Here is a 26,897-nt window from a genome sequence, read left to right as displayed (position 1 = left end):
GTAATGCTTAGTAGAATAAAGCAGTTCTCATAGGACAACCTGATGTCTTGCCCTCAGTTTACTTCCAAACAGTTAATCACCTTTATTTCTGGAGACTTATTACCATAGTAACTTATTTGGATCAAGTACTGACAGGTGGAATCCCTTCTAATATGAAAAGCCAGATCAACAAGCTTCAAATCCTGTCCTCAGGTTGAGACACATTTTCTTTCAGAGTTTCCTGATACTGCAGTAAAGAACTTTTCATCTTACATGAGACCTCAAGTGACTCAACATAGTGTGGAGGTCAGACACTTGCCTCCATCTCCTTTCTTTCAAAGTAAATGACTATCAACTGGCAGAACAGGTTTTGATCCTGGTAGTCGTAAGGGTTGATTTGGAATCGTACTGGGATCCAACTGCCACCTCTCTGAGTTTTTGATCTTTGCAATCCCAGGAGTTTTCAGATAGCCACTGCGATCTATACCCACATAACTGGTCACTTTACATCAACATATTGAAATCAACCATGTAGCTTTTCTTCTAACTGTGGAAGCAGTAGACAACTGGCCCTGGAGAAAATGGAGTTCATAGTTACAACATCTTGCTGCCCAGCAGATCTCAGCCTGATCTTCCCAGTAAGTGACTTGAAGGCAACTCCTCCAACAAAAGTGCCTCCATATCAGGGACTCTAAGGTCACTTGCATTACTCACATCTGAATCTTCATCTGACATCCAGACATCACATGAATGAAGAACTTAAAGGTTTGTCCCAGATCCTGTAAGAATTTACCTGGAGATAGTGAAGGTATAAAAAGATATATTCTCTGTTCCCATGTAATACATTTATTATAAATGCATCAGATACCATGAGGAATATCCTGTGAAACCAGTGACAAACACAATGAATATGGCCTCAGGGCAATCTGAAGTTACCTGGGAATTTCCTGGAGGCAAGATCAATGGATAAAACTTCACCAGAATAAGTAATGTTCCTGCCTGTCATGTGCAACTCAGCTATTCAGCACATGGTGGAAAGGTGTAGGTTGTACATTTCATAATCTCAGATAGGCTCAAGCTCACTGGGCACATGCCAGACTGAAAATTGACAGCTCTTCCAGTCATCCGTGAGAGAGGAATGAAGCCCCATCTCTTTGTGTATTAATAAAGTGGAGTCCACAGTCCCATCAATGTTCTCCACTCATTCCAAATCAGTTTGCTTAGTTAACAGTCAGTAAGTTTGCATCTGCGCCTTTTCAGGTGTGCTCTGAGCTATGGAGTGATGAATGTCTCTTGCAGAACAAGACATTACCAGTCTTGTTACACAGGAAGGGCTGGAAGGGGGATCCAGGGAACTACAGGCACATGTGTCTGACCTTGGTGCTAGGGCAGGTCATCAGATCATCAACAGATCATCCTCCATACCATCACATATGGGACAAACAGGTGATCAGACCCAGTCAGCAAAGGCTTCTTAGAGGCAAGTCCTGCTTGTCCAGCCTGATCTGTGATAAGGGAAGGGCTGTAAATGTGTCACCTTGACTTCAATAAAGCCTTTGGTGTCGTGTCCTGCAGCATTCTCCTGGAGAAACTGGCCAAGCCCAAAGAGTGGTGATGAATGGAGTCAAATGCAGCTGGTCACCAGTTACCAGTGGTGCTCCCCAGGGCCCAATATTGGAGCCAGTTCTGTTTAGTATCATTATTGACAATATGGACGAGGGGATCAAGTGTACCCTCAGCAAACTGATAGATGACACTTAATTGGGTGGGATGTTGGTCTGCTTGAAGGTAGGGAAGGCTTTACAGATGGATCTGAACAGGCTGGATCAATGTACCAAGGTCAACTATTTGAGATTCAGGAAAGTGAAGTGCCGGGTCCTGCACTTGGATCACAACAACCCCACATGGTGCTGCAGGCTGGAGCAGCATGGCTGAAAACTGCCCAGTGGAAAGGACCTGTGGGTACTGGTCAACAGCAGCTGATCAGGAGCCAGCAGTTGCCCAGGTGGCCAAGAAGGCCAGTGGTATCCTGGCTTGTATGAGAAGTAGTGTGGCCAGCAGGACCAGGACACTGATTTTCCATCCCCCTGTACTCAGCACTGATGAGGCTGCACTGTGGACATAATTTCTGAACCTGAGAGAATTTCAAGCTCTCAGGGGCTGATTGTTCCCAAGGGAAAGCCTTTTGGGAACTTTTTCTTCTCTCAAGGATTGTTTGTGTAAATAAGGTTTTACTTTCCCAAAACAAGTCACAGATGTTCTGAGAGTGTGTTCTCTCTTGTCCCACCAATGCGATGAGGGAGGTGTTGTTCATTCTACCAATCAGGATAACCTGTAATCAGAACACCTGATAAAAGGGTTGAAAAACCCCAAAATAAAGGCTTTTTTCCCTCATGAAAACCTGTGGCTGTGTGTGATTCTCAGAGCCCTTCACTCTATACTTCATGTCCTCTAACAACACTGCACCTCAAATTCCATGTTCAGTTTTGGACCCCTCACTACAAGAGAAACATTGAGGTGCTGGAGCGAGTCTGGAGAAGGGCAGTGTAGCTGATGAAGGGCCTGGAGCACAGGTCCTGTGAGGAGTGGCTGAGGGAACTGGGAGTGTTTAGCCTGGAGAAAAGGAGTCTCAGGCTCAGGGAAACCTTATTGCTGTCTACAGCTGCCTGAGAGGAGGGTGTAGCAAAGTGAGGGTCAGCCTTTTCTCCCAAGTAGCAAGCAACAGAACAAGAGGAAGTGGCCTCAAGTTGTGCAGGGAAGGTTTAGATTGGCTATGAAAACTTTTTTCACTGAAAGGTTTATGGAGCATTGGAACAAGCTACAGGAAAGCTGAATCACAGACGTGGAGGTATTTTAAAGGCTTGTGTATGTGGCACTTAGTTTAGTGTTGGATTTGGCAAAGTTAATAGATGGACTTGATGATCTTTGAGGTATTTTCCAGCCTCCATGATTCTACCTTTTGGGACTTTGCAGGTCACTGTTTCCAGCCTTTTGTCTTGTAGATCCTCCTTTGTCTCTTTAGTGAACTCACAAAATTTCATCTTGCAATCAGTTAAGGTCTGCTCTGCAGTCTTTTTTTTTTCCATTGTTTCCATCAGAAGATTTTTTCCAGAACCCAGTTGTTCTAATGACTGGAAATCCCCTGCTAGAGTTTCAAACCTAGCTTATTCATGGAGAGATTGTACCACTGGTTCTTTGTTTCTTCATTTTGTTTTAGTAGTTCTTGTTCCACTTTTTATGTTTATCCACATATAGTTTTAGAGAGCTGTCATACCCGCTTTGTTTTATTAGGACAAATTGAATGGTCCTTAGGGAGTGGTGTGATTTAAGAAATGGAAAAGATGTTTGAGCATTTGTGGTTGAGGACTTTGTTTTCTAGGAAGAATGTATTTACTTTTCTGATCACTCTCTCTTAGGCAAAAGTTGTCAAATTATTGTTCTGAACTGTACTTCAGGTATTGACAATCTTACATACATGTAAAGATTTAATCCTTCTGGCAGATGTAGTGACACAGCCTGCATCCCTCTAAAAGGAAAAGAAAGCTTGGATGAATCACTGCATCTTCCAACTTGTTATTGTCAGGTATCATGGTCCCTGATTTTCCTGGAATATTGTTCTGCCCAGTGCAGTACTCAGCAAATGCTACTGCTTGACTGGAGTACAGAATCATCAGTAGTCACTGCCACTAATTGGCAGATTTTAAAATTTATCGTTTTCTCAGAGGGAATTTGTAATGGGAAATAATTCATGTTGTGCAGTAAAAGCAACTGTTCCATATTTTCCTTCATGTATATTTAACACAATCTGTAATTTACAAAAATAGATTTGAATTAGTCTGCCTGTGGAAGCTCATACCTAAGATAACTTCAGCAAGGCAGGCAGGCAGTCCCTTGTTGCTTGTAAGCGATGGCTTAGTTGAGGCTGCAGCTTGGAGGGAGACAGCAATAGTCACTTGTATACATTGCTGAACCTTACTGTTGAGGGAAATTAAAAATGAGCAGAAAAGCAGTTGCGCTCACAGTCCTGAAAATAGTATTCTAAGTGGCTGCAATTACTTGTTTTACCATAATAATGAATCTTGACTGGCAAGTAGCCCTTACCTGCTCAATTCATGTAACCGGGCTGTTTGGGTCCTGTGCCCAACAGGTGAACTTACCTTCATGATGCCCTGAATTTTTGAAATACAGTAGGTCTATCCTAAATGTGTGTGCACAAGTTCAGATTTAACTTTCTTCTCACAATACTGAAGTCTGAAAAACTCCTGTTGCTTCTCAGTACACAGTGAAACCTTTGTAACAGTGATGACAAACTGAGAATTCAGTTCAAACGCGACTAAAATATTTCAGCAGTTTTTTTCTGACTTCACTTCTCTCACTTTAAGCAACTGCTTTTGTGTTTAGACTAACATCCATTTAGAAGAAAATAAAAGTGAAAACCACTTAACAACTATACTACAAAAAATTAGATGGTTAATTAACTAAGACTTGTAATTTCTCAGCAAAGAAAGCTCCCTCTCTGACAAGTAAACCTTCCTTATAGGTCTTTGATTGTAGGTAATAAAAATGTTCTTAATTAATGCCAATTATGTGTATTTGTTGTTTTCTTTCAAGTCACTGTATTTTATGAAATTGTGTGAACTGCAGAGCTGAATCAGGTTGTTCTCCTGCCATGTTGATTTAGATCTGTCAGCCCTATTCTGGATCATAATTTGTAATCCCAAATAGTTCTGAGGTGGGCTGTAATGGGAGTATTTCAAGGTTTGATTTAGAAGACTGCAGATGATTAGACTTCACAGACAGTTAATTAATTGTAAAACCTGAGTTTTGAAACTGGTTCAGGTCATAAGTGAAGGTATGTTGGGAATTTAATAATTCTTGGAAAGTATTAGCTGAAGTTCCTAGAGAGCATATGGATCATAAAAAAATAAACAGTTTTTGAAAAAATTTAAATAGTTGGATGAATGTAATTGAAGGTCAGTATTGGATGTCTGAACAGATGGATACTGCTTGTTCTCAACTTGTAAATCCAGAGAGCAGGTACATATGCAGTACTCTTGAAGAACATGGTCTTTAGTGGCTGCAAAAAATGAACAGCAAAGGTTTGTGAACCGTATAGTTGGAAAGTCTAACTAAAATAAAATTCTCTATACAGCATATTTTAAAAAGAGTTCCAGAGTTTGCTCATGATAAATTAAATATATCAATATCAGACAATTGTGACTATCCAAAAACCTGTCAAGTGTATATGAACTTTGATAGTGAGGTTAGAAGTACAGAGTCACGTAGGTTGGAAAAGACCTCAGGTGGTCCAACCTTCTGCTCACAGTTGAGTCAATATTGAATTCATTACTCCCAAGTAAGCTCCACTGCCAGGTACCAGCTTCTCCTGGGTTTTACATTTACAGAATATTTACCTACAATTTGAGGTCTCAGATGCACCGAGAAGTGAAGCCAGCATGTGCGTTGCTTAAGAAGGGCTACATTTTGTCCTAGCTGTTGCCCACCTTTGTCTCCTAACATAGCACCAAGGACCACATCAAGTTAGGTAGTATTGAAGTAACAAATACACAAAAGCAGCTGCAAGCTGTTTTCCAAAAAGGAAGGGAGATATATTGCTCTTAATATACAGAAGTAATCACAGATCTCAAAAGTTTCAGTACTTGGTCATGTATGTTTGGGGAGCTGCTGCTGCTGTTTTCCTGCAGTGTGGTCAGCACCACCTTTTACTTGTCTCATTCAGGCCTAAGCCACAGCTCTGTAGAGGTGGGGGGAGACCAGATTGATTGTGGTGTCAGCCCGAGACACCCAGCTGAAGGTCACCAGCCCAACCAACAGATCTGCAACTGCAGAGATCTTTCTTTCATTTGAGATGTCCTTTCACTGTTGCTGGACAGGTCAGATGTCACACTGTAATCCTCTCCTGCCACATGCAAGAGGTGTGGGGAGGGAGAAGTTGTTGCCAGTGCTTTTCTCCAGGTCCTCTTAAGGGGATGAAAGGAATGGCCTTGGATGCCATCTGTAGTGCAGGAGGAAGGTCTATGTGTCAGGATTTGGGTGCAGCAGCAGGACTGTGTACAGAGTTCGGGCCCAAAATGGCAAGGACAGCTGTCAGATGGGACTGAGGGACATCAGCAGGCGATGTTGGGAAGTTTTGGTCAGGTGCTTCTGTCATCTACTCGGGTCTAGTTACTTCTAATCTTTCTTATTGGACTTGTCAGAGGCATAAAAACGTAGCTGTGGATCGCCTAGCACATCCTACTGTATTTCCTCATCTCTGTCACATACAAATATTAAAATCACAAACTTCTAAACCCAGGAGGTGTTCTGAAGTCTCCCAATGGTTACATGTCAGGACTGCTGTGATGAGTAAAGAAACTTACCCAAAGCATATCCTCCCTGGGGCATTTACCTTTGGGATATGAGTTGTTGCCGTGTCTGTATTGATTTTGGAGTGCTATCTGTGTGTCTCAGTGTGAGAAAACTCAACGTGAAACTTTGATAACACACTTGGCTTTTAGTTCTGCTTTGGAAGGCTGTGGAAACAATTAACTGCTGCTGCATTTTTTCCAGCTGGTGAAATGAGACCATGTCTTTACATGTTTTGTTTGGGTTCTGTTTTGTTTAGTTTTTACATGACAGATTTGTTTGCTGACACCTGAGAGGAAGTTTACACTTGTGTGATGTGGTGTCACTTTGTGGCATTGCCCTCAACAAGCACCTTTGGTGCAGAGGCTTCATTCCCAGCATTAAGCAGTGCTTTGTGTGAAGTGTGATGGGACACATCTATTTAACTGATAGACTTGTGAAATGGAGTGACTTGCCTATGGCAGCACAGGAAGGGAGTGGGAGAGTTAGGAGTAAAACTCGAAAGATTTGGCTCACATTTCCCTTTTTCATTTTTACATTTGTACTTCCAGCTTTCAGTTTATCAAGAATTAATAAGTAATAACCCATGATAGAAAAGGCCTGACACTCCTTCTGTCGTGAGATGTTTCTTTGTCTTCAGCATTGTGCAGAACTCAGCAGTGTTACATGTTTTTAGTTTTACTTAAGTGGCATTACTCAATATTTAATGTGAAATAGAAACACGTAATTCACAACTGCAGTCAGCTGTGTTGGTATGTTTGTCAGCCAAAAGGTGGGTGAAGTAGCAAGACTTTCTTTATGCCATGAAAATTGAAAATTTTCAACAACTTTCTCATTTAATTTCTTGTTACATTTCACATTGTACACACAGCTGACATGATAATCCTTCAGCTTGTCCTAAATTACATTTTAAAATAGAGATAAGATAATTATAGTGATCTGAGTATTTTTAATCAGTTGTAGAGGGAATTTCTAATGACACTTGTTTCTCTTGAATTTCAGATAAATTAGTGGATGTGTTAATTATGCATGTGACAAAAAAAGTAAATCAAGTGAAAATTACAAACAGCATTACCCAAGACTGCTTTGACTGGGATCAGTCAGTCACAGCTTGGCATCTATGGCTCTTCTGTTTGGAGAGTGCTAGAGGGAGCTCTAACCCCTCGATCGAGGAGCAGGCTGTCAATGGTGCATCTCAGAGTTTGGGCTGTGGTAGGAAACGTTGACTGTTTTTGATGTTTTAATTTTATTTTATAGCAGGAGGTTGCATATGGTTTTTCCAGGCATGAGCCCAAATTGCCCTTCCTAGATGAGAAGATGCAAATACTATGTTTGTAAGTGTACTATTATTAGCTTTAATACGGGCTATTGTGAGCTACCTGAAAATACAGAAAACAAGTGAGCGGTATCAGAGAGATGTTTAGCAAATACTGAGTGCTAAAGGCTAATAGTCTTTTCCTTCTGCAAAGGAGAAAAATTCTAACCATGAAAGACCTAATGGTATTTAAAAGAGAATACATCTTAAACTGGTGGAAGGAGAAGCTACTTTACTCAGCATGTAACAGATTCTTAGATGTTTAGCCACTTATTATAGTAGAAGTTATAGAATACATTGGTGGTTGTTAGATAAATTTACAAATGGGATGCATCAGTGCATGAGGATAGGAGAGATTTCTCACTTCATATGCTCCACACTGATAACATTCTTGATATGACAGGAAAGTAACTCTCAGAAATGGGATATAAAAAAAAAAAGAAAACTTGGTTTTTATCTGTAGAAAGGGAAATAGGTGAGTTGATACTATTTTCATTGTTTATTAACAAAATCACTAAAAGGAATAGCAGAATCATGGCTTTGTGTGAAGGAACATTGTGTGGAAAGTACAGTATTTTGAAGGACCAAGTGAGGCTACTAGTTCTGTTTTGCCACAATTTACTGGGGAATTTATATTGTTTGTATGCTGCATTCAAACACATCCACTTTGATTGAGCCTAGTATAATGAGAAGAATAATGGAAAGCTCCCTCCTTTAGTTTGAGGTATTTTTCTGAAAGATTATTGGCAGCTAAACACCGAGTCAAGGAGGAATCCCTAGTGGAACAGTTTGTGACTTGAGCCTCTGGGTTATGCAATTTGAGTGTCAGCTGATATGAATGCAGTCTGCTCAGCTGTGGAGCTACATATGCCTTCCTGAAGTGCTGTTATGGTTAGAGCTGGTCACCTGCTGTAACAGAGGCTCCTCGTTTCTGCCTTTCTTCTGTCATGTGCTTTCACATAGCAGCAGCAATTGGCCTAACCCAACTTAATGCCATTTCTGAAGATACAGAATTCATTGTCCTTAGCATGTATATTTGGAGTCTGTTCCTCAGGTCATGAATCTCTTATGAGGTATCAATGAAAGAATGGACCAACACAATCTTATATTTTAAGATCAATCTTAATCTTAAGATACAAAGTCAAAGAAAACTTCAAGGTAGGATGGACCTCTGGAGGTCTGTAGTTCAGCTGCCTGTTCAGAGGAGGATTACTTAACAACCAGTTCATTTTGCTTGGAATTTTGTCCACTCATATTTTGAATGTCTTTCTTTTAATGTCAAGAGCTTTGATTGCTACAGCCTGTTGCTGTTGCCCCTCTTTGTGTTGTTCCACACTTCTGAAAAGATTCTGTCTCTCTTTCCTCTGAACCTCCCTTTAGGTAGTGGAAAGCTGGTGGATAACCCCCAGTCTTCTCCAGGTGAAACACATCCATCTTCCTTGGCAATCCTAGGGGTCCTCCATGGGAATCGCCCTGCTTTGCCAGGAGGGTAATGTTTGGCTGGAAGTTTAGCAGAACAGCTCATCTGGAGAAGACAATGCTCATTAGCAAGAGAGGGTTATTGGATGACCTTGTAGGGGTTATAGGACCACTACAAGACAAAATCTCAAGATTTTGGCTGCAGACCACTGACCAGCTTTAACTTAGCGCTGTACAAGAATATTTAATGCATTTGTCTTACAAGTGCCTCTGTGGTGGCTGCTAATAGCAATAGTATTGGTATCAGCCAGTGTGAGTTGCTCAGATGTCCTCTTCTAGATCTGGCTGTACAGGTGGAAAAGAATACCATGCAGCCTTTGCCTGGCTGCTGCAGGTTGCTGCCCTCCAGGATCTGTCAGCAAAACTGCAAACCTGCTCTCAGTTAAGGTGAGGTGTTTTAGTGTAGACAGTTTAAATAGCAGGTCTCTGCTAACAAGCATATTTTGACTGAAATAGGTTAGGGAGTGCTTGTGTAGCCAACTCCTCCAGCAGATCCAAGAAGTACATTTGCAATGGGAGCAGAGCACATACATGAATCTTGTGCTTTTTCAGAAGGCTGCTGGGTTTTTGTTTGTTACATCTATCTCTCTGGTATGCCTGAAATACGTAGTACTCCTGTAGCTGGCAAATATTTTATGATATCCAGCATGTATATTCCTAATGTCCAGTTCTGAATCTCTCACATTGCCTTGGTCTAGTAGTTTGGTGCACATGTGCTCTCTTTGTTATTGATAACAAAATGCATCTCAAAGGAAAAACTCACTGAAAATACAACTGAGTAAGCCATCTTGGAGGGCTTCTGTTTCTTGGTGCTAAAAGCTTTACATAGGAAGAACCAAGTGGTCTGAAAATCTCAGTAGTGTTATTGAGGGCAGATAACAGGTTTTAAGGGTCATTCTCTCTCTCTCTTGGTGCTGTTCACAGTGGTATCAGTCTTCACTGTTACTTCAGCCATGTTTTGAATCATTTGAGTCCATCTACCTGTTCATGGCTGCCTTTCTCTCTCAATTAAGGGAGCACTTGAAGCAAGAAGAAAATCAGCAGTAACACCTGTAAAGAGTAACTTCACTCAGACAGTAGATCATGCTTGAGTGTTTTAAAAACAGAAGCAACTGTTCCAGAAAACCATGAAACTGCTGCTTAGAGCATTGTTTACTTATGCCTCTCCCTGATATAAATGAGCGCTTTGCTGCTACTGGCCATTACCTGATGACTTTAGTAGACTGGTTCTCCAAGTCATAATGTGCATATTCCTTCCCTCCATTAACAGTAATAACATGTAATGGTCCCAGCAGTTCAGCTCTGGTTCTGGTAGCCATGCCAAGGAAGAAAGCATTTCCTTTGATGGTTTCCAGTGGAAGAGATTTGTTGTTACTGGAGTGTCTGCTTTGAAATTTATGTATGATCGCTTTACAGCTAGTAAAAGGTGTGCTCTGTAATCTGTCTCTTTAAGAGTGATGGTGCCTGCCCTCCCCCCCAAATGTCTAGATATGCATTTGGTCAGGGATCATAGTTTGGGAAAGTAACATATGCCAGTGCTGTGCTGATGCAAGCAGATTTCTCATCACTGCTGGTTATTTGCAAAGACAACTTGGAGATGAGGAGGAGGAGAGGGACTCCCAATTCACATCCATTTCTGGCATCAGAAAAATTTTATTTTGGCGGTTTTTGTCAACACTTAAAATTTAGGTGGGAGACCTATATCGAAGGAAAGTTTACAGTAAGAGCTATGAGATTCCAGACAGTTAAACTTTATTAGCCTGTCTGAAACATTAAGTATTAGCTTAAAAGAATATTTTTTTAATCTCCTCTCCCTGTTACTGTTTACTGTGTAGCAGTGTGGGAGGGGAGCATCTTATCCAGCAAGGTATTACTGCTGCTCTTTGTGTAGCCTATGTGCAAGTGCCCGTGGCTCAGTCCTGTCTCCCCAGTGCCTAGAGAGACTCCCCATGTTACTTCTCTGGTGTCTGCAGCTTTTCCTGGCCCTGAACAAAATCAGCCCTTTCCTTTTCTTCTGTATCTGAGGTAATATCCTCAGCCAGGTGCCCTCCAGGCTGACACCATATCATAGGTACTTAGATGGTACCTCTGAAAACTATTGCCCTCCCAGGATTTCAGAAAGTGCAGCAGGTTGGGATGCTTTGTCCAGCGTAATTCCCGTGATCTTTCATCTAGATGTATCCTTTCTTACAAAGCTTTTCTGCAGTGTGATTAGAAACCAGATGTGGACAAGCAGCCTAAAGCTCCAGAGAAGCAAAATTGCTAGTTCCTTGGGTGCTGTTAGATTCACTATGTGTGTTTTGAATTTTCTCTTGAAAATAAACAGTAGAGATGCTGCAGTTTCTTTCATGGTGGTTTCTTTTTGACTCTCAGATGTGATTGATGATCATCTACTTGTGGGTTATGTTCGTTTTTCAGAATGTTTCAGTGAGCTTTGCAGCGTGGAAAGTAATTCAGTACTGAGCGAGTAAGTCCATATATGAGCTAAACCCATGGTTAACCTCACAGAGGCTGTTATGTGAGATGGAGGCAGGCAGAAATGGGTAGATTCTAAACTGAGCTTTTAAAATAAAAGCAAATGGAGTGAGTTGTTTAATGACCTAGCATTGTAGCCTTGCTGTCAACTCAAACACTGGAAAAGGAGGTTCATCCTGCAAAGGAGAAAAATGAGGAGCTGGCTGCCCTATTCATGTCTCCCAGGTGCTATGGCTCATGAGATCGTGTTTTTTATGGTGAGGCAACCCCCTCACCAGCCCCCAGTTCTCAAAGCAAAGGAGTTATTTTATTGGAAGCTGCCAATGAGGATCTGTAAAGGAACTTACCTCTTTTCTTAGCCTTGGCAGTCTGGGAATCAGTTCTGCAGCATTTGGTAATTGCAGGCCTAAAAAAGAAGAAGTCCGCCATAGAAATTGAACCTGTATCCTCTTAATTAAAAGGATTTCCACTGCCCAAAGGCAGTGGAAAAAAACACCCTTTGAACTGGATTCTCAAGTAACTATCTCTGCCTTTAGCATAGAAGGCTGGAATACCTCAGCTCCGTTTCACCATTTTTGTTACATTGCTGTGGTTACATTGTTGTGGCATTGAGTGCTACTTCATCATGAGCAGTAGCAAGCAATTCCATGGCCACACAAGTAATTTTGGGAAAGGCAGCTGGGCTGAGATTCTCTAGCTAAGAGCACCTTTTCAGGCATCAACCAAATCGTCCCATGGCCATGCTGGTACTTTCTAATCCTTCTGCTTTTCCCACATGCTTCTAACTTGATCCAGAATTCCTGAGCTTTTGCTGCTGGTGAAAATAGTTTCATGTTTGGATTCACAGTTGTGGGCATTTTTTTTGTGGTCAATCTTGAAGAATATTCAGGATATAGAGGCAAGCATGGCTTTGCTTTCATTGTGAAGTTCTTGTCTTTCCCCGCCTTCCTTGGCCCCTGGACATACACCTCCGTGGTTCCTTTCTTTGTCATTCCATTGCTTGGGTTTTTTCCCCCAGTGTCTTTTATCTTGTGAGTAAAGTTTGAACAGTACGCAGAAAGTTAACTGCCTGGAGTCTTTTAAATATAAGTAACACGCACCCAGTAATAAGCTGTCGGTTGTTTTTTTGCTGCCTGCAAAGAAACATAAACACAGCGCTCATTTCTGGCAGGTTTTTACTGTCAGAGTTTCTCCTATTATATTTATCTTACAATTTGCCAGGGGGTGAAGTTATTAAGTTTTAGCAGCAGCCATCGATCAAGTTCACAAGTTAACACGATAAAGGCTCTGTGCCGCTCCGATCCGGGAAAATGATGATCCTCACTCGGTAATTAACTAAATGAGAAAGTTAAATCTTACTTGAGAGCTGGGAGAGATGAAAGAGAGGTGTTTGTCAGTTTCTCAGTGGAAATTAGAAGCAGTTTTCTGCAATTCCCTAAGCTGCTGCTCTGTCATATTTTACATAAGCACTGGGAAAACGTCTTGTAATTAGTGCTGTCATGGAGGATTTTTTTTGCTGAAGGATGTTGGAATAATTCATTAGATTATCAAGAAAGGCTTGTGTCCTGAAATGATTAGCACAGTGAAATTTAAACCATTAACGATAACAAGTTTAGAGCTTGCTGCAGTGCAGAGGCACCCGGGGTATGTCTGTGCCTATTTCAATCATTTCTTATAATTAAACATTATGTCCTCTTTTTTCCTCCCCTTCACTAAGACCCATCCAAAATTCCTGTTAAGGTGGTTCTGTCTAGATCAGTGACTTAACCACAACGGGCAGTGCAAGCAATTGGAGGAGAAATGCTGCAATTGCAGAGAAGCAGTAAAGGACATTTGTCTGTGTCAGAGCCTGTAGTCCCTGTGAGTCCAGGAAGGAGGGAAAAAGCCCAGAATGACCTGTTGGTACTAGAACATGAAAGAGAAGACCTTTCCTTTTATCTACAGAGAAGCTGAATTTTTCAGTGGTGGTCTAAGCTCTCAGTATTTTTAGAGCTTCATCATGAAGATCTCTTGAACATTCAGAAGGTCCCAAATCTTGCTGGGATCATTTAAGCCATTCTAGATATTCTAGGAGACAGTTTCTCTGTGACTTGAAGAGATGTCTTCTTGCATTGAGAAACACAAAAGCTGAATTCATCTGTCCTGTGAAAGGTGCCTGAACAAAGTCCTCTGCAATGACTAGAGCAATGTAATATTTTTTAAAAAAACATAAAAGTTGTGACCACTCGTGTTGGTGGGTAAACACTATTGCTGTACTACAGTCAGGGAAGTTGCTTGGTTTTGGTTTTTTTCTGTGCTTTAGGAGGCTCCTTGGTCCTTTGCACTGAACGAAACCAAAAGTAACTTTGGTTGTCATATATAGGTTTACAGCTGCAATTTACCGTAGCTGGTTTGTTTTATATGCAAAGCAGTAGATTTATCCAGTCTTTATTTATCTGTGTTGAAATATTGCACCTTCCTACAGTTGCAAGCCATTATTTAGATTAAAGTCCTTTCATATATTAGTCCTCTTCTACTTCACTGGGCATACAAATGTGCTTTGTGTTAAATGTAGCCATTTGGAGAAATGGTCTTGTAATTACGGGCTGCAGTGGAGCATAGTACGTAGATCCCTGAGCTCGTACCAACTTGAGGCACTCAATCCCCTGGGTTTCCTGGCACAGCTTATGAGCTCAGGCTCAGCATTGTCAGAGGACACCTCTGCCATTCCTGCAGATGAGTCATGGTGCCCAGAGCCAGCTGGGGCACCTCTCAGCCCTCACTTACAGGGCTTTGTGAAAAAGAGTTGGTGAAGCTTCATCTGTTCCAAGTTAGTGGTTTTCTCTGTTATACCCAAATTTCCTCCCAGATGATGAACTACCGGTGCTTATTCTTCTTTGCCATTTTTGGAAGTGAAGCTTATAAAAAATGTGATTGTATACAGTGCATTTGGGTGGATATTTACCCTAGCAGTGTGGATGGCAAGTGGAACAGGTTTTTCTTTTTCAGGTGAGGCCTGATTGTTGTGTCAAGAGACAGAGGAGGCTGTAGATGATTCAATAATACAGACGCTTGATGATGTTGTTTTGTTGCCGCTTTTTTTGTTGTAATAGGTTTTTTTCACTGAACTGCCAGTGGATTTTCAGGAATCTTTAAATTCTAATTCTGGGACTTTTGTTCTAAACTATAGTTGGAGTGATTTGAGAACCCTGTCAGTTTACCTGTCTCTATTCGGCAGAACTGGTGTGTTCATGGCATATCCTGTTCTCTTGGTCCCCTGCTTGCACAAACCATAGGACCTGCTGAGCACACCTCTTGGGCTTATGTTCACTCCTTTTGGTGGGAAACCAGGGCAGGTAAGGGTGCAAACCAGGTCTCAAGCTGACATTGTAACAATGCAGCTGAAGTATGAACCTAAAAAATATGGTGTTCTCATGTCCCCTAATTTGGACATAAACACTGCAACATGCTTTTCTTAGCAGAACCACTTTTTAAATCTGGGGTTTCGCTTCCAGAGTTGTTAAAAGTGCTGGTCAATGGATTCTTTAATTTACTCATTATTCCTATCCAAGAAGCCTGTGTTCAGACAGAATTAAATGTTTTGTCCCGTCTAAACCATCTATTTGTACACACATAAGCCATGACTTTTATTTGCAAATGTTACAACTTCTGTTTGATACCACAAACCAGTGTTTTAGAAGAAACTGGGGAGTTGAAGGCTGCTGGGAGAAGGGTGTTCAGAAGGCAAGGAAAGGCCAGAATGTGGTGCCACCCTGTGAAAGGAGCTGCACCTTTGTGTCCTTTGAACATCAGCTGTATACTCTGCTCAGCCTCAGCATATCAGGCAGACTTCACAGTCTCTCAAATTAGAAGACAGATGTGTAGGCTTTCAAAAAAATATTGTTTAGAGACAAGCTGTTTCGTAAGGTGCACAGCAAACAAAATGAGAAATTAAAAGAGATCAAGTTTGTAGATTACAACATCTCCCCACTGTCCTAATCTGGCATTTTGCTGGGATGCCTGTTTTGCAGGCAGTTTAACTGCGGCAAAAATTACCAGAATCCCTTAACACAGATGTTCAGTCCACTCCTCTGGTAATCACCTTTTGCCTGGCCCTTAAGTACTGTTGGACTTTGCTAGAAAAAGTCCAGTCTTTCACACACAGGACTTGATGCCCATAGTCTCTTTATTTAGTGATTTGTCTTGGCCCAAGAGAGAGTTTTTTGTTCCTGCTGCCCAGTACTGGCTCTGTAACTTGCTTGCAGTCACTGCAAGTCACAGCAGTCAGTGCTGTCCACGTGAGGATTGAATGAAATTGTAACTTGCTGTCCTTGTGTCCTTGTCTTGAATGAGCTTGCTGGACACAGCCACCCACAGCCACACATTTGCAGGCACTGATGGTGTGATCACCTTATTCTGTGTTCTCAAAGAAGCTTAAGTCAAACTATAATCCAGAAATAGAAGAAGCTGCTTGTTAAAAATTACAGCTGTTTACTATCTTTTTCTACCAAAGGAAGGTCCAGGTCTTCAGAAATGTTGAAAAGAATATTTAGGTGCATTATCTCTAAGAAAATGAAATTTATATGGTGATCAGTTTTGTAGATTTTAAAATTACAAGATTTTGGTGTTCCAAAATCAGAATTACTGTTGGGATTGGGAGGTATTGAAGTTCAGGAGTTATTTACTCCTGAGAAATGAGAAACTTCTGCATTCCAAATCTACTATTGATAACTAAATTTTGTGGTCTCTAAATAGCCTGCTGTTTTGGCACTTGCTGAAAAGGGGCTTTTTTCTTGTTTTTCCTTTTCCTGTAAAATTGATTAATCATTGTATTTCTTTTAGTTCATTAGATATCTTTGCAGAGAGATTTAGGTACTCATTTTTTTTTCTCTTAAATTTAATAAGGTTCCCTGTCAAGGTTGATGCTTGGAATTATCATTATAAAACAAAAATATAGCATCCCTACCTCAGTGTTTTATGTGTTCTTATATCTGTAAATTATTTGATAATTAATGAAGAACCTCTGCGTGTATTTTGACAATAAAAATGATGTCATAATATTGACTGTTATTATAATGCTGTCTGGTGTTAAACTGTTGCAATAAAAGAGAGAAAATCACATTTTTAGCAGAAAATAGGAACTATTTGACCAGCATAAGAAAAAATAATTTCCCAGCAAACGGTTAATCTTATTTGGACAAAGGATACCCTTGCAATGCAAAATGTGCACTTTTCTTCCAGTTAAATCATTTAGAAAGCAGAATTTATATCTTACTATCAAGTAGTAAATTGAAATGTCAGTGTTCTGTTTTGTCCCTGAAACTCTTCTTTGAGCTGACTCCTTCTGACAAGATATTAACAGTGCTCAGAAAGTTGAAAATATTTTATTCTGTGAAAGAAGTATTTACCAAATGTCAGGGTGTATTTTAGCTGGCTTTGCTCTCAAGGTATAATTCAATTTTTTTTCATCCATTTCATGCATTCCCTATGAATTTTAGCAGCAATCCATTCTTTAGAAGAAAAAAGCAAAGTAGTTCATGCTACAGAGTACAAATGCAGTTTGCTGTTGGTGCATTGAAGTAAATGTTATATGTACATTAGGAATCCAAATGCATTTTACTGTCTACATATTAAATAAAGTTGTGTTTATGTTAAACTGCTGCTGAAGGTTTCCCATCTGACCAGAGTGCTTTGTGTGCAGCTCTGGCACGAGGCAGTGCATTGTCCTGGACTCGGGCTGGCGGCACTGGCCGCGATATGTGGTCTCAGACAGCTTTTGTGTGTCAGAGTGCTTTTTGCCTTCTATTGTCTGCCTCCTATAAGAAATTGTACAACTGCTTGTGTTTCTTCTCATGTGTTACTTGGGTTGTTCCTGTCCTTCCTGTTTACAGACAAAACTTGCCAATGGCACTTCCAGTATGATTGTGCCCAAGCAAAGAAAACTGTCTGCAAGCTATGAGAAGGAGAAGGAGCTCTGCGTCAAGTACTTTGAACAGTGGTCCGAGTCTGATCAGGTGGAGTTTGTGGAGCACCTCATCTCCCAGATGTGTCACTACCAGCACGGACACATAAACTCATACCTCAAACCCATGTTACAGCGGGACTTCATCACTGCACTGCCAGGTATTTTTGCAGGCAGAGGGAGCTTGCTCCCTGTCTTTCAGAAAACTATTCTGTTCTGCCCTACCCTGCTGGAGAGGTCTCTTGTACAGTCAGTTTGCAGAACAGATAATAGCTTTTGAATGAAAAGCTCTATACCAGTATGAAATGTTGTAATATTTTAATTTGTGATCCTACTGTGTGTCAAGGCATGATCTAACACCGTCATGGTTTGTCTAGGAGTAAGTGATAGCTAATCTGTGTGTTGTAAGGGTAGTTATCCCAAGCCACAGGGCAGGTACTTGTGCTCTTAATGCCCACAACGATGCATGAATAACAAAATTTTTTTAAATTAAAACTACTACTCTTTCTGGTTGCTCAGCTGAGGTTTTCCCTTTTCTTATTTAGATATTTGTCTCTCTTTCCTACTGAAATAACTTCCTGAAGCCATTGCTTTGATTATGTGTTTATTGCTAATAGAAAATGGAGGGCATAAGAGCAAAAGATGGAAGTGTTCTGGTTTTTACACCTTTTTAGTGCCTTCCATTGAAAATATTATCCCAGCTATTCTCAGATGTGGCATTGGGCAGATTTCATTGAATGCACACATAAAGTAGTGTGTATAAACATGCAGTTTTATATCAGCCCTGTCTTATACATGGGAAAACTAAGGTGGTGGGAGATCAGATATATACAGTAATAGAGTTTCAGAACCAAGCAGAAAAAATTCCTGGCTCTTTTGCTCATATTTTTTCAGACCATTAGATCATACCTTGGTAGATAGATAAATAGATAGATAGTTAGTAGATGAGCATTCCCATGCCATAAGTCCTTAGTTTGTGAGGGACCTGAGTGAGAAGTGGTACAGAGGTGTTGTCTCTAAACAGACAGTTAAAGAAGATGTTTCTTGCCAAAACCTTATTCTGTGAATACCTTTGGAGAAATGCTGAACTTCAGGCAGTTTGATCGTTCTTCAGAAGGGAATTCTCAACATGAAATACAAATTCTAGCCCTAAAAGACAGAAAAAAGTATCTTTTAACTGTGAATTGTATAAAGCATAAAGGCACTGCAGGAGTTTTGCTAGGAAGTTAAATAGGTAGACTCATTGGATTTTAAGCTTATTGTGCCCAGTAATCTAATGGCTGTTTTAGCATTAAAAAAAAATGTTAGTTATGCTAAGTACCTGCTTTATGTTGGTTTTTAGTAGTCCAATGGCAATAATCTCATGTACTTAGAGCAGCATTATAACTTGTGGAGCTGCTCTGTTTCAGAAAAATAGGAAATGTTTGGAAACTGCATTGGTTTCCTCACTTTTGAAGTATACATGTAGTTGCATACACAATCTTTCCAGGTCTTTCTCCACAGAACCCCATGAAAGCACCCCATGAAATCAACACATCTCACTGCACTTGGTTAATTTCTTCCTACAGGGCTTTTTCTGAGAATTTTGGGCAGGTGCTGTAAATACTTCTAGAAGCATTCCAAATTTCCTAGCTATACCGTATTTGTTACTGGTCTATTCACAGTTGCCCAGGAAGCAGCTGATTTTACTCTATCAGAATGCAGAATAAATAGGAATCAAGCAGCTAATATGTGAGTATTTTAATAGTTGGGGGAAATGTGTGTATAAATAATGTATGTGCATCAATTTGCATATTTGCAAGGTGCAAATGTCCTAGTGAATATAGCTCTAAGGGAGAAAATTAATGTCAAGGAATTACACTGGCACAGACTCTGCAGTCTGTGCAGGATGTCCTGAGTATAAGCAGGTTCTAATGAGGGAAATGGAAAGGGAGGAGGGTAAGAAACAGCCTAGAAAAGAGTGGTGAGCCTAAAATTCTAAAGTAAGTCATATAATGAAAAAAACCCCTAAAATCTGTAAGTATTTTTTAGCTTTCTGAAATTCTCAAGTGTTCAGTACTCTGATTTCATTTTTACTACTTCATTCTCTCTCCTGCTCTCCCCCTTGAGTGAATAAAACAATAAAGCTACTTCAAAATCATGAGGCATCTTATCTCTGTCCTCCTAGCATGGTCCCAAAGAATGACCAGAATTAAAGGTAGTTTTAGATCTTGGGCATGTTTTACCAATATAAAGTTGGCTGAGATTATTTTCCCGGTGCTTTGAACAGAATTAAGGTTGTTTGTAAAATACAGCTTAACTGTGTACTTGCAAAGTTTGTTCAGTTTCTGAAAAATAAGGCTTCTGCTTAGCATTTTCAAGCTGTTTAACATTTTTTATGAGGAAAGTCATTTTGATAAGGATTTCATGTGTGAAATAACTGAGACATTCTTGTTGGTTCGGAGGGCTGAAGGGCTAATCATGTTTCACATCCATTTAGCTCTTCTGTGAGCAGAGTTTTCCCTTTTTTAAGGAAGCAGTGCTTTGTTAGATACATACCTCAGTGAGTTGTGCTGTTCCTGAGAAACAAAATAATAAAACTGAGTTTGCAACCAGGCCAAAATAGCTCTGCCCATCCACTTATCATAAATGTGAGGAAGAAAGGCCAAAACATTAGTATTCTTTCACTGCACAGGGTCTAGTATCAATGGCAAAGGATGACTTAAGGATGTGGCAGTAATTACAGCACCTCATTGCAGCCAAGATCTAAAGTGCAACTGCTGATGAAATAGAAAGGGCACGTGGGTGAGGTTTGCTATGCCCAGGTGTTGCAGTGTAGCCCTGCTTCCTAAAGCCACCAGTTGTTCTCCATAGATAGAATTAATTAATTCTGTGACACTGCTGACTTAAAGCCACCTGTAAGGATGTTATGGAGGCAGGCATTTTTAAGTGTCCTGGTGGGTGTATAAATGTCTGTAAGCCTGTTGGAAGCAACACAGTCTGGGAAATCTGCCATTTCCACACAAAGCTTCAGGAACAGGGCAACAGGATGTCCATGTCTACCCTGCCAGTTGTGGAATTCCTGAAAATTCCAGTTCACATTCACTTAACCATTGTCTCCCTCTTTCTGCAATTTGCTGAGGGATCAATCTAAATTTACACCTTTTTTTTTTTTTAATAGTGGTTGTACATGTCTTTTCAGATTAAATATATAATAAAGTCTGATGATGCTTTTATTTTGCAGGTTGACATCTAATTTTGTATCTCTAAAGATAAGAAATGTCAGACTTCTTTCTCTACTCTCTGGTTGTTCCTGTTATCATTCACATGCTTTTTCTACATAAAGATTGAAGCATAAAATGCTGAGCAGAATGTCTCACCCAAAGTGTATTCTAAGTTTAGTATATTTGAAAGCAGCAGGAGGAGGCATGCTGAATTGTCTCATTTTAATGCAGTGGGAGATACTTTTGAGTTCTTTTCGTTAAGGAAATAAAGGTTGGGCCATTTGTGTATCATGAACTCTGATCAAAATCAGCTGGTTGTGCCTAGTTTAGGTTTTCAGAAGTCCAGACTTGTGACTGTAAAAATGTATTTATTGCCTTTTCTTTCCCTCTTACAAGCAGAGCCTGGTCTTTGAGACTGTTTTAAAAGCAAGAAAACAAGTATTTAACTTTGTTCCAAATGCGAACAAGAGGGAAGATTCATGTAATACCAATCTGCCATGCTTCATTTTTGGCTGGACTGAACATTATGCCTGAGGGATGATGTGGTCTAAACTTTCACAAAGCTTATGAAATTTAACCTGTGAACTGAGATAATCTCTTGGTGGTGTGTCTCATTTGTGAAGTAAACAGCCTTCAAGAGAAGCTGTATTTGCACAACTTCACATTTTAAAGGCATCTTGTTTTCCTGAAGTCTTGATTGTGATTAAATTTGAGTCGGTATGGACACATTTTTATTGACTTCATCCATCCAGTTAAGAAACATAGCATAACCTTCCCTATGTAGACCTTACATTGAGCTGCTTGGTGCTAACCAGGCAGTTGCTTTACATTTCACTCCAGTCACATTGAAGTAAAGTCAGTCCTGGTATTCACATTGGGAAATATTTGCGAATTTTATTATTTTGGTGCCTATTTTTCCTTCACCCACTAAAATAAATGAAACTAGCAAACCTGCTTCACTTTGTCCTCCACAGCCTCTCCTTCCCTCTTAACGTCCCTGTGCATCTGCATATCCTTCCCTCCCCCCTGTCTAAAGGTACCACTACCCTTCAGGGCACACATTGGGAATATATATTTTTTTCTTCATTACATTTAAAAGCTACTGCTTTAGCAAAAACAGCTTTTGAGCCATTTCAACATGAGAACAGCTGTAGCAGTGAGATGAGAAATGGTCCTAATATAGAGAGATTTTGGGGGCTGCATTGCTGAGTTGGAAATGCCATCCATAGAATATCCCCCTAGTGCTAAAACCCATCGAAATAGATTGGAATGACTTCTTGGATTCTTTATTATTTTTAATGACTTGTTGTGCTATATCCAGAGGAAGTTGGAGAAGACTGCTCACTCCTGAACTTAGCCTCAAATGCTCTTCTGTGCATTTGGTCCTGCTCTGCATGCGGAAGAGGAGATGGAAGGAGAGTGTATCATTGTACTAGCAGGGGGAGTTGTTTTAAACTCTGTGTCTGTCCAGCAAATAATGTTTTTTCTGTTGTTGTTGTTCTCCCCCAGCTCGGGGATTGGATCACATTGCTGAGAACATTCTGTCATACCTGGATGCCAAATCTTTGTGTGCTGCTGAGCTGGTGTGCAAGGAGTGGTACCGGGTGACATCTGACGGGATGCTATGGAAGAAGCTCATTGAGAGAATGGTCAGAACAGATTCCCTGTGGAGGGGTTTGTCAGAGAGGAGAGGATGGTAAGGAAACTGAATCTTTACCTCTTTTGCCCCCATTCAGGACAATAGGGGTTATGTGTTTCAAGCCATATTTGGAGAGGGTTATTCAGCACTGAAATGTCATGTTGGTTCCAAACCTGACAGTTGCTTACACCAAAAATCAGGGTTTGGGTAGTTAGGGCATCATTTGGCTATGTGGCAGTGTGGGGGATTTTCCTCAACTTCCTCATCTGGCCATGCTCTTACCCCACTATGACAAGGGAGATATATGGACTGAGATTTTTACACCCAGCTGTCATTCAGTGCAAATTAAGAAGCAGTGTATGCCTCGTGAGAACCCTAAACCGGTCAGCAGTTTAGAGCAGAAGAGCTTTTTCAGGAGTGGCAGTGGGGGAGCATGGGCTATGAATTAGTTCTTTCCTGATAGGTCTGTTTGTTTTCCTCAGCAGATTTTCACTATTAGATATCTGTTTAATTTTCAAACTGGAAGCTGAGGGTAGGTACCACAGAGAATAGGGGACTTTAGAAATGCAGATAGATTAGTTAATAATCATCTGGAATAGCCTTACTGCAATGTAGGTCTCACTCAAGTTTGAAGCTGCTTGCTAACATTTCATTAGAACTTTCTCTCTCAGGGGTGCACCCTTTAATACATAATTTTCTTTTCCAAGGGTGTCCCTAGGATGTTGGCATAAGGGAAACTGGGTATGAATATTTCATAAACAAGATAAAAGTGACAGCTCAGGCATTTTGGTTGCTATTAAAAAGAAAAAGATACAGAGTTGCAAACAAAGACCCCTGGTTTATGGTTAATTTTGTTATACTGTTTGTCTCAGGAAGTAAAGGCAAGTAAATCAGGATTATGAGACATTCTTTAAAAATAAATAGTACTTTGATCTGCCTCTAATAGTGCAGTGTTTCTAAAGAGTATAAAATAAACACAAGCGTGGCCGTGGTAACTTTGGCATTTCTTTTAGTGCCTTATTCTCTCCAGGACTGCCAATTTTCCTCCCTACTGTTGAGGTCATGGTATGTCGTAAGAGGAGCTTGAGAGGTCATTTAGTCCTTTATGTTTCCCATAGGCAGGGACAGGTTTTTCTTAATTCATCCCCAATCTTGGTTTTGTTCTTAAAATCCTCTACTGATGGAGAGTTCCCAGGCAATGTCTAAAAAAGGGATTCCACATTTTCACTTTTTAACTCTTTCTAACTTCAGTGTTTGAGAAGTTTTCCTGATATCTAGGCTACATTTTGACTTGTTACATTTAACCTGCACAGATAAACAGGACAGTTTCTCATTCTCCTTTCTGAAGTAATCCTATCCGTGTTGGAAGATGACCATGTTTCCTATGTTTTGGCTGCACTAGCCAGCCATAATGGTGTGTTGTCTTGTACTCTAACTATTTTCAGTTTTCTCTGTTTAGACCCTTCCCAATTACTCTGCTCCATTCTTGGAGTATGGTGTAATCAGCTGAGTATCTTCTGCTGAGGCATCACTGGGGTTTGCTCCCTCCACACTTCAGAAATAACATTAGCTCCAAATACTAGTCATACAGACACATGACATTTCTAAAAGACAGGTGCAAAATTTTGCTTCTCATCTCAAGGACAGTCACCCTGTTACTGCACCTCTTCAGGTTTGTGCTATGTGCTGGAGGTTGCTTAGACACAAGCAAGTTATGCCCTCTGGTTATCTCTTTGATCAACATATAGAGCTCTGTGGATAAGAGATGAAGACAAGAAATACCCAGTGCAATTGCATTTCTGCCATATAGAATGTTATAGCTTGTAATCAGTGCTAGCTCTGTGCATGGCACAAGGAGGTGACTAACTGGACAGTTCAGAATGATGGATGACTGATGTTATTTGTTTACAGCTCCTCAGTTTGCACAAGCTGCCTGATTTCAGCATTTGCAGCTTGTGCTTTACAACAGAATCCCTCCCCATTCTGCAGCATGGCAGCCTTCACTGGCAGATTGTCGGGGAGCAGTAAGGGTTACACAGATTTAGAGAAATATAAAACAGAAGCCCAAAATCTGGGCACGCTTGTGTCCATCTGATTGAATTGGCTGGCCATCAAAACCTTCAGACAATAGTTCCTTTTATCCCAGAGCCACAGCACAACAACTACTGGGATGCCATGGAAATTCCAAGCAATCCTTCAGCTGAACAGTAAACAACTGACTCTACATGCAGCAGGGCACAACTTACAGGTAGCAACTAGACTTTGTGTTACCTTAGCTAGTAAAGTTAGAAAGAATAAAAAGACTTTTAGGCACATAGGCTTGTACAAAGGTTTTTCTATACCTGCCCCAAGTCTTCCAGGATGTCTCTGAAGTATTCTGTGCATCTCCAAAGAGGTTTTCGTCTTCCTTGGCCAGTAATATTAATTTTCATGAATGCACTTCCTGGATGGATCACATTTAATAGGCATCTGTCTAGTTAGTGGTTTGTCTGCATCTATGTGTACCATCCTCATGTGTTTGTTCCCGTATGCATGTCTGCTGGTCATCGTATTTGAAGAAACAGGTAATTCTTCTGTCCAAACATGAAAGCACCTTTCTCTTGAGTTGTACTTAGAATATTTTAAAGAAGTATCAAAAGTTCTTTTCCTGAGCATTTGTCATTTTGTTTGTCCAGTCCTATAGTTTTGTGTTACAACCAAAAGATTTTGGTTCACTGTTGTGGTATCTCTAGTTCAAGTGCATCAGGGCAGCTAATGTACAGTCTCTGAAATGAGTTTTGAGGTATACTGAATGGAAAGGACAGGAAGGAAATGCACAAGGAAGTATTGAACAATTAATTATGCTGTAATGGAGCAAGGGAGGGAGAAGTGGAGAGCTGGCCCAGTGTAAACTCTGTGTCTCTGATGCCAGGATTACACTCGGAGGCATTTGTGCCTCTCTCCGTTTTGTGAGGCATGTTGCCAGGCAGAGCAGCAGTTAGTACGCCCATGGTGGGCTTTACTAGCTTCCACACCGTGTTTGGTGGCTTCTTAACTTCAGGATGAGGAATTAAAGTTTTTTACACAGCAGGCAGTGATTGCTGTTCACAGATTTTTTTGGTAACAAAAATCTAGCTTGGGATATGAGTATTCCAAATCAGTGTTGAGATGAGGGAGGCACCACAGATGAGGTGTTTGCTTACCAAAACAGAGTAGTAGCAGTAAAATGTCCATGTAGCCAAATTGACACTGTTCCTGCTAATGCAGATAAAAGCTAGCCTTGAATGCGTAGTAGATTTGAGGGTTCCTTGGCTTGTTTTGTTTTCTTTGCAACCTGTATTTTAAAGGTGACCTCTGATAATGTGTGTGAGTATTGCAGGCATGAACCATTGTCAGCCCTTACTGAGCTGAATGGACCCATGTCCATAACAGAGAATTTATTTCCCTTCCCTGAGTTACTAGACACAGATTTTTCTTGGGTATTTCAGTGTTAAAATATGACACTGACATGTTGCAGGGCAAACAAACAAGGAACCATCCCATCTTAGTAAATTAAGTTTGACTATGAATCTGTCAGCAGTGGTTACCCATTTGTAAAATGCCAGGAAGACCTTTCTCCAAAATGCTGAAACGTGATTTGTGTTCAATGGAAATGTTCTTTGTCTTCCAGGGGGCAATATCTATTTAAAAATAAACCTCCTGATGGAACTGCACCACCCAACTCCTTCTACAGAGCACTTTACCCCAAAATTATACAAGACATAGAGGTAAGAGACAGCTGCCAAATGTGGTGGTGTTTCACTGTTGGTTTTTCAGTTTTGTTTTCTTCAAATGTTCCTGATTTATTCATGATGCTGAAATTCTGGGGATATTCCACTGCAGTGTAATATTTTATTAAATCTGACATGTCTTTGTTTGTCTGGAGTTTGTATATCTGGGATAGTTATAAAAGGTTCTGCTACTCCTTTAGACAGAGGATGACTTGGGTTGTTCAGTGAGCTGTTTGCAGGTGGAGTCTCTGCACTTTGCACATCAGATATCACAGCAGCACAGTAACATCTTTTTTTTTTCTGTTCCACAGTACTTTGCTCCTCCTGCAATGAGACCTAATAGGCTGTTACAGGATATCAAGAACTGAGGCAGGGAGAGAGTGCATTTCAAAAGTCTGCAGTTCTAAGGTTCAGGGAAACAGGAAGCAGCTGAGCATGTTTGCCTAGCATTCAGTGTGAGCAAAATGGCATGTTCTGGTTGTTTCCTAATGGCAGAAGCAGTGCTCAGGCACTGTTGGGACAAGTTTATAAAAACACTTAGAGTTCAACTGAGACTATCTTCAGTTAATTAGCTGTTGGGTCATCACAGGGGACTGAAGGTTGGAGATACAAAAGGCTTTTAGGTTACATCTTCCTCACCATTCCCAACAACACAGACCAGTTTTGCCATGATATGTTTTCCAAGCATTTGTCTGTTTGATTGGTTTTATTACATGTATTCTATAAAGCAGTTATGTCATTGTATGGGTCT

At 40.5% G+C, this 26,897-nt stretch overlaps 1 protein-coding gene across 14 annotated transcripts in view; it reads left to right on the top strand.

The window, feature by feature from the left end:
- BTRC (beta-transducin repeat containing E3 ubiquitin protein ligase) overlaps window positions 1–26,897 on the top strand; it is a 115,805-nt gene that overhangs the window by 74,831 nt on the left and 14,077 nt on the right. For all 14 annotated transcript variants that reach the window (XM_015633466.2, XM_015633460.2, XM_015633464.2 and 11 more), the window contains 3 exons: window positions 17,485–17,716; window positions 22,268–22,454; window positions 26,047–26,143. In XM_015633466.2, coding sequence (XP_015488952.1) covers window positions 17,485–17,716; window positions 22,268–22,454; window positions 26,047–26,143 — 516 coding nt within the window. The remainder of the gene's footprint in view (window positions 1–17,484; window positions 17,717–22,267; window positions 22,455–26,046; window positions 26,144–26,897) is intronic.

The sequence above is a fragment of the Parus major genome, chromosome 6, assembly GCF_001522545.3.
Source record: "Parus major isolate Abel chromosome 6, Parus_major1.1, whole genome shotgun sequence".
In the NCBI taxonomy this organism is placed as follows: Eukaryota; Metazoa; Chordata; class Aves; order Passeriformes; family Paridae; genus Parus; species Parus major.
The sequence above is the reverse complement of the archived record's forward strand: the minus strand, read 5'-3'. Positions and strand labels throughout refer to the sequence as shown.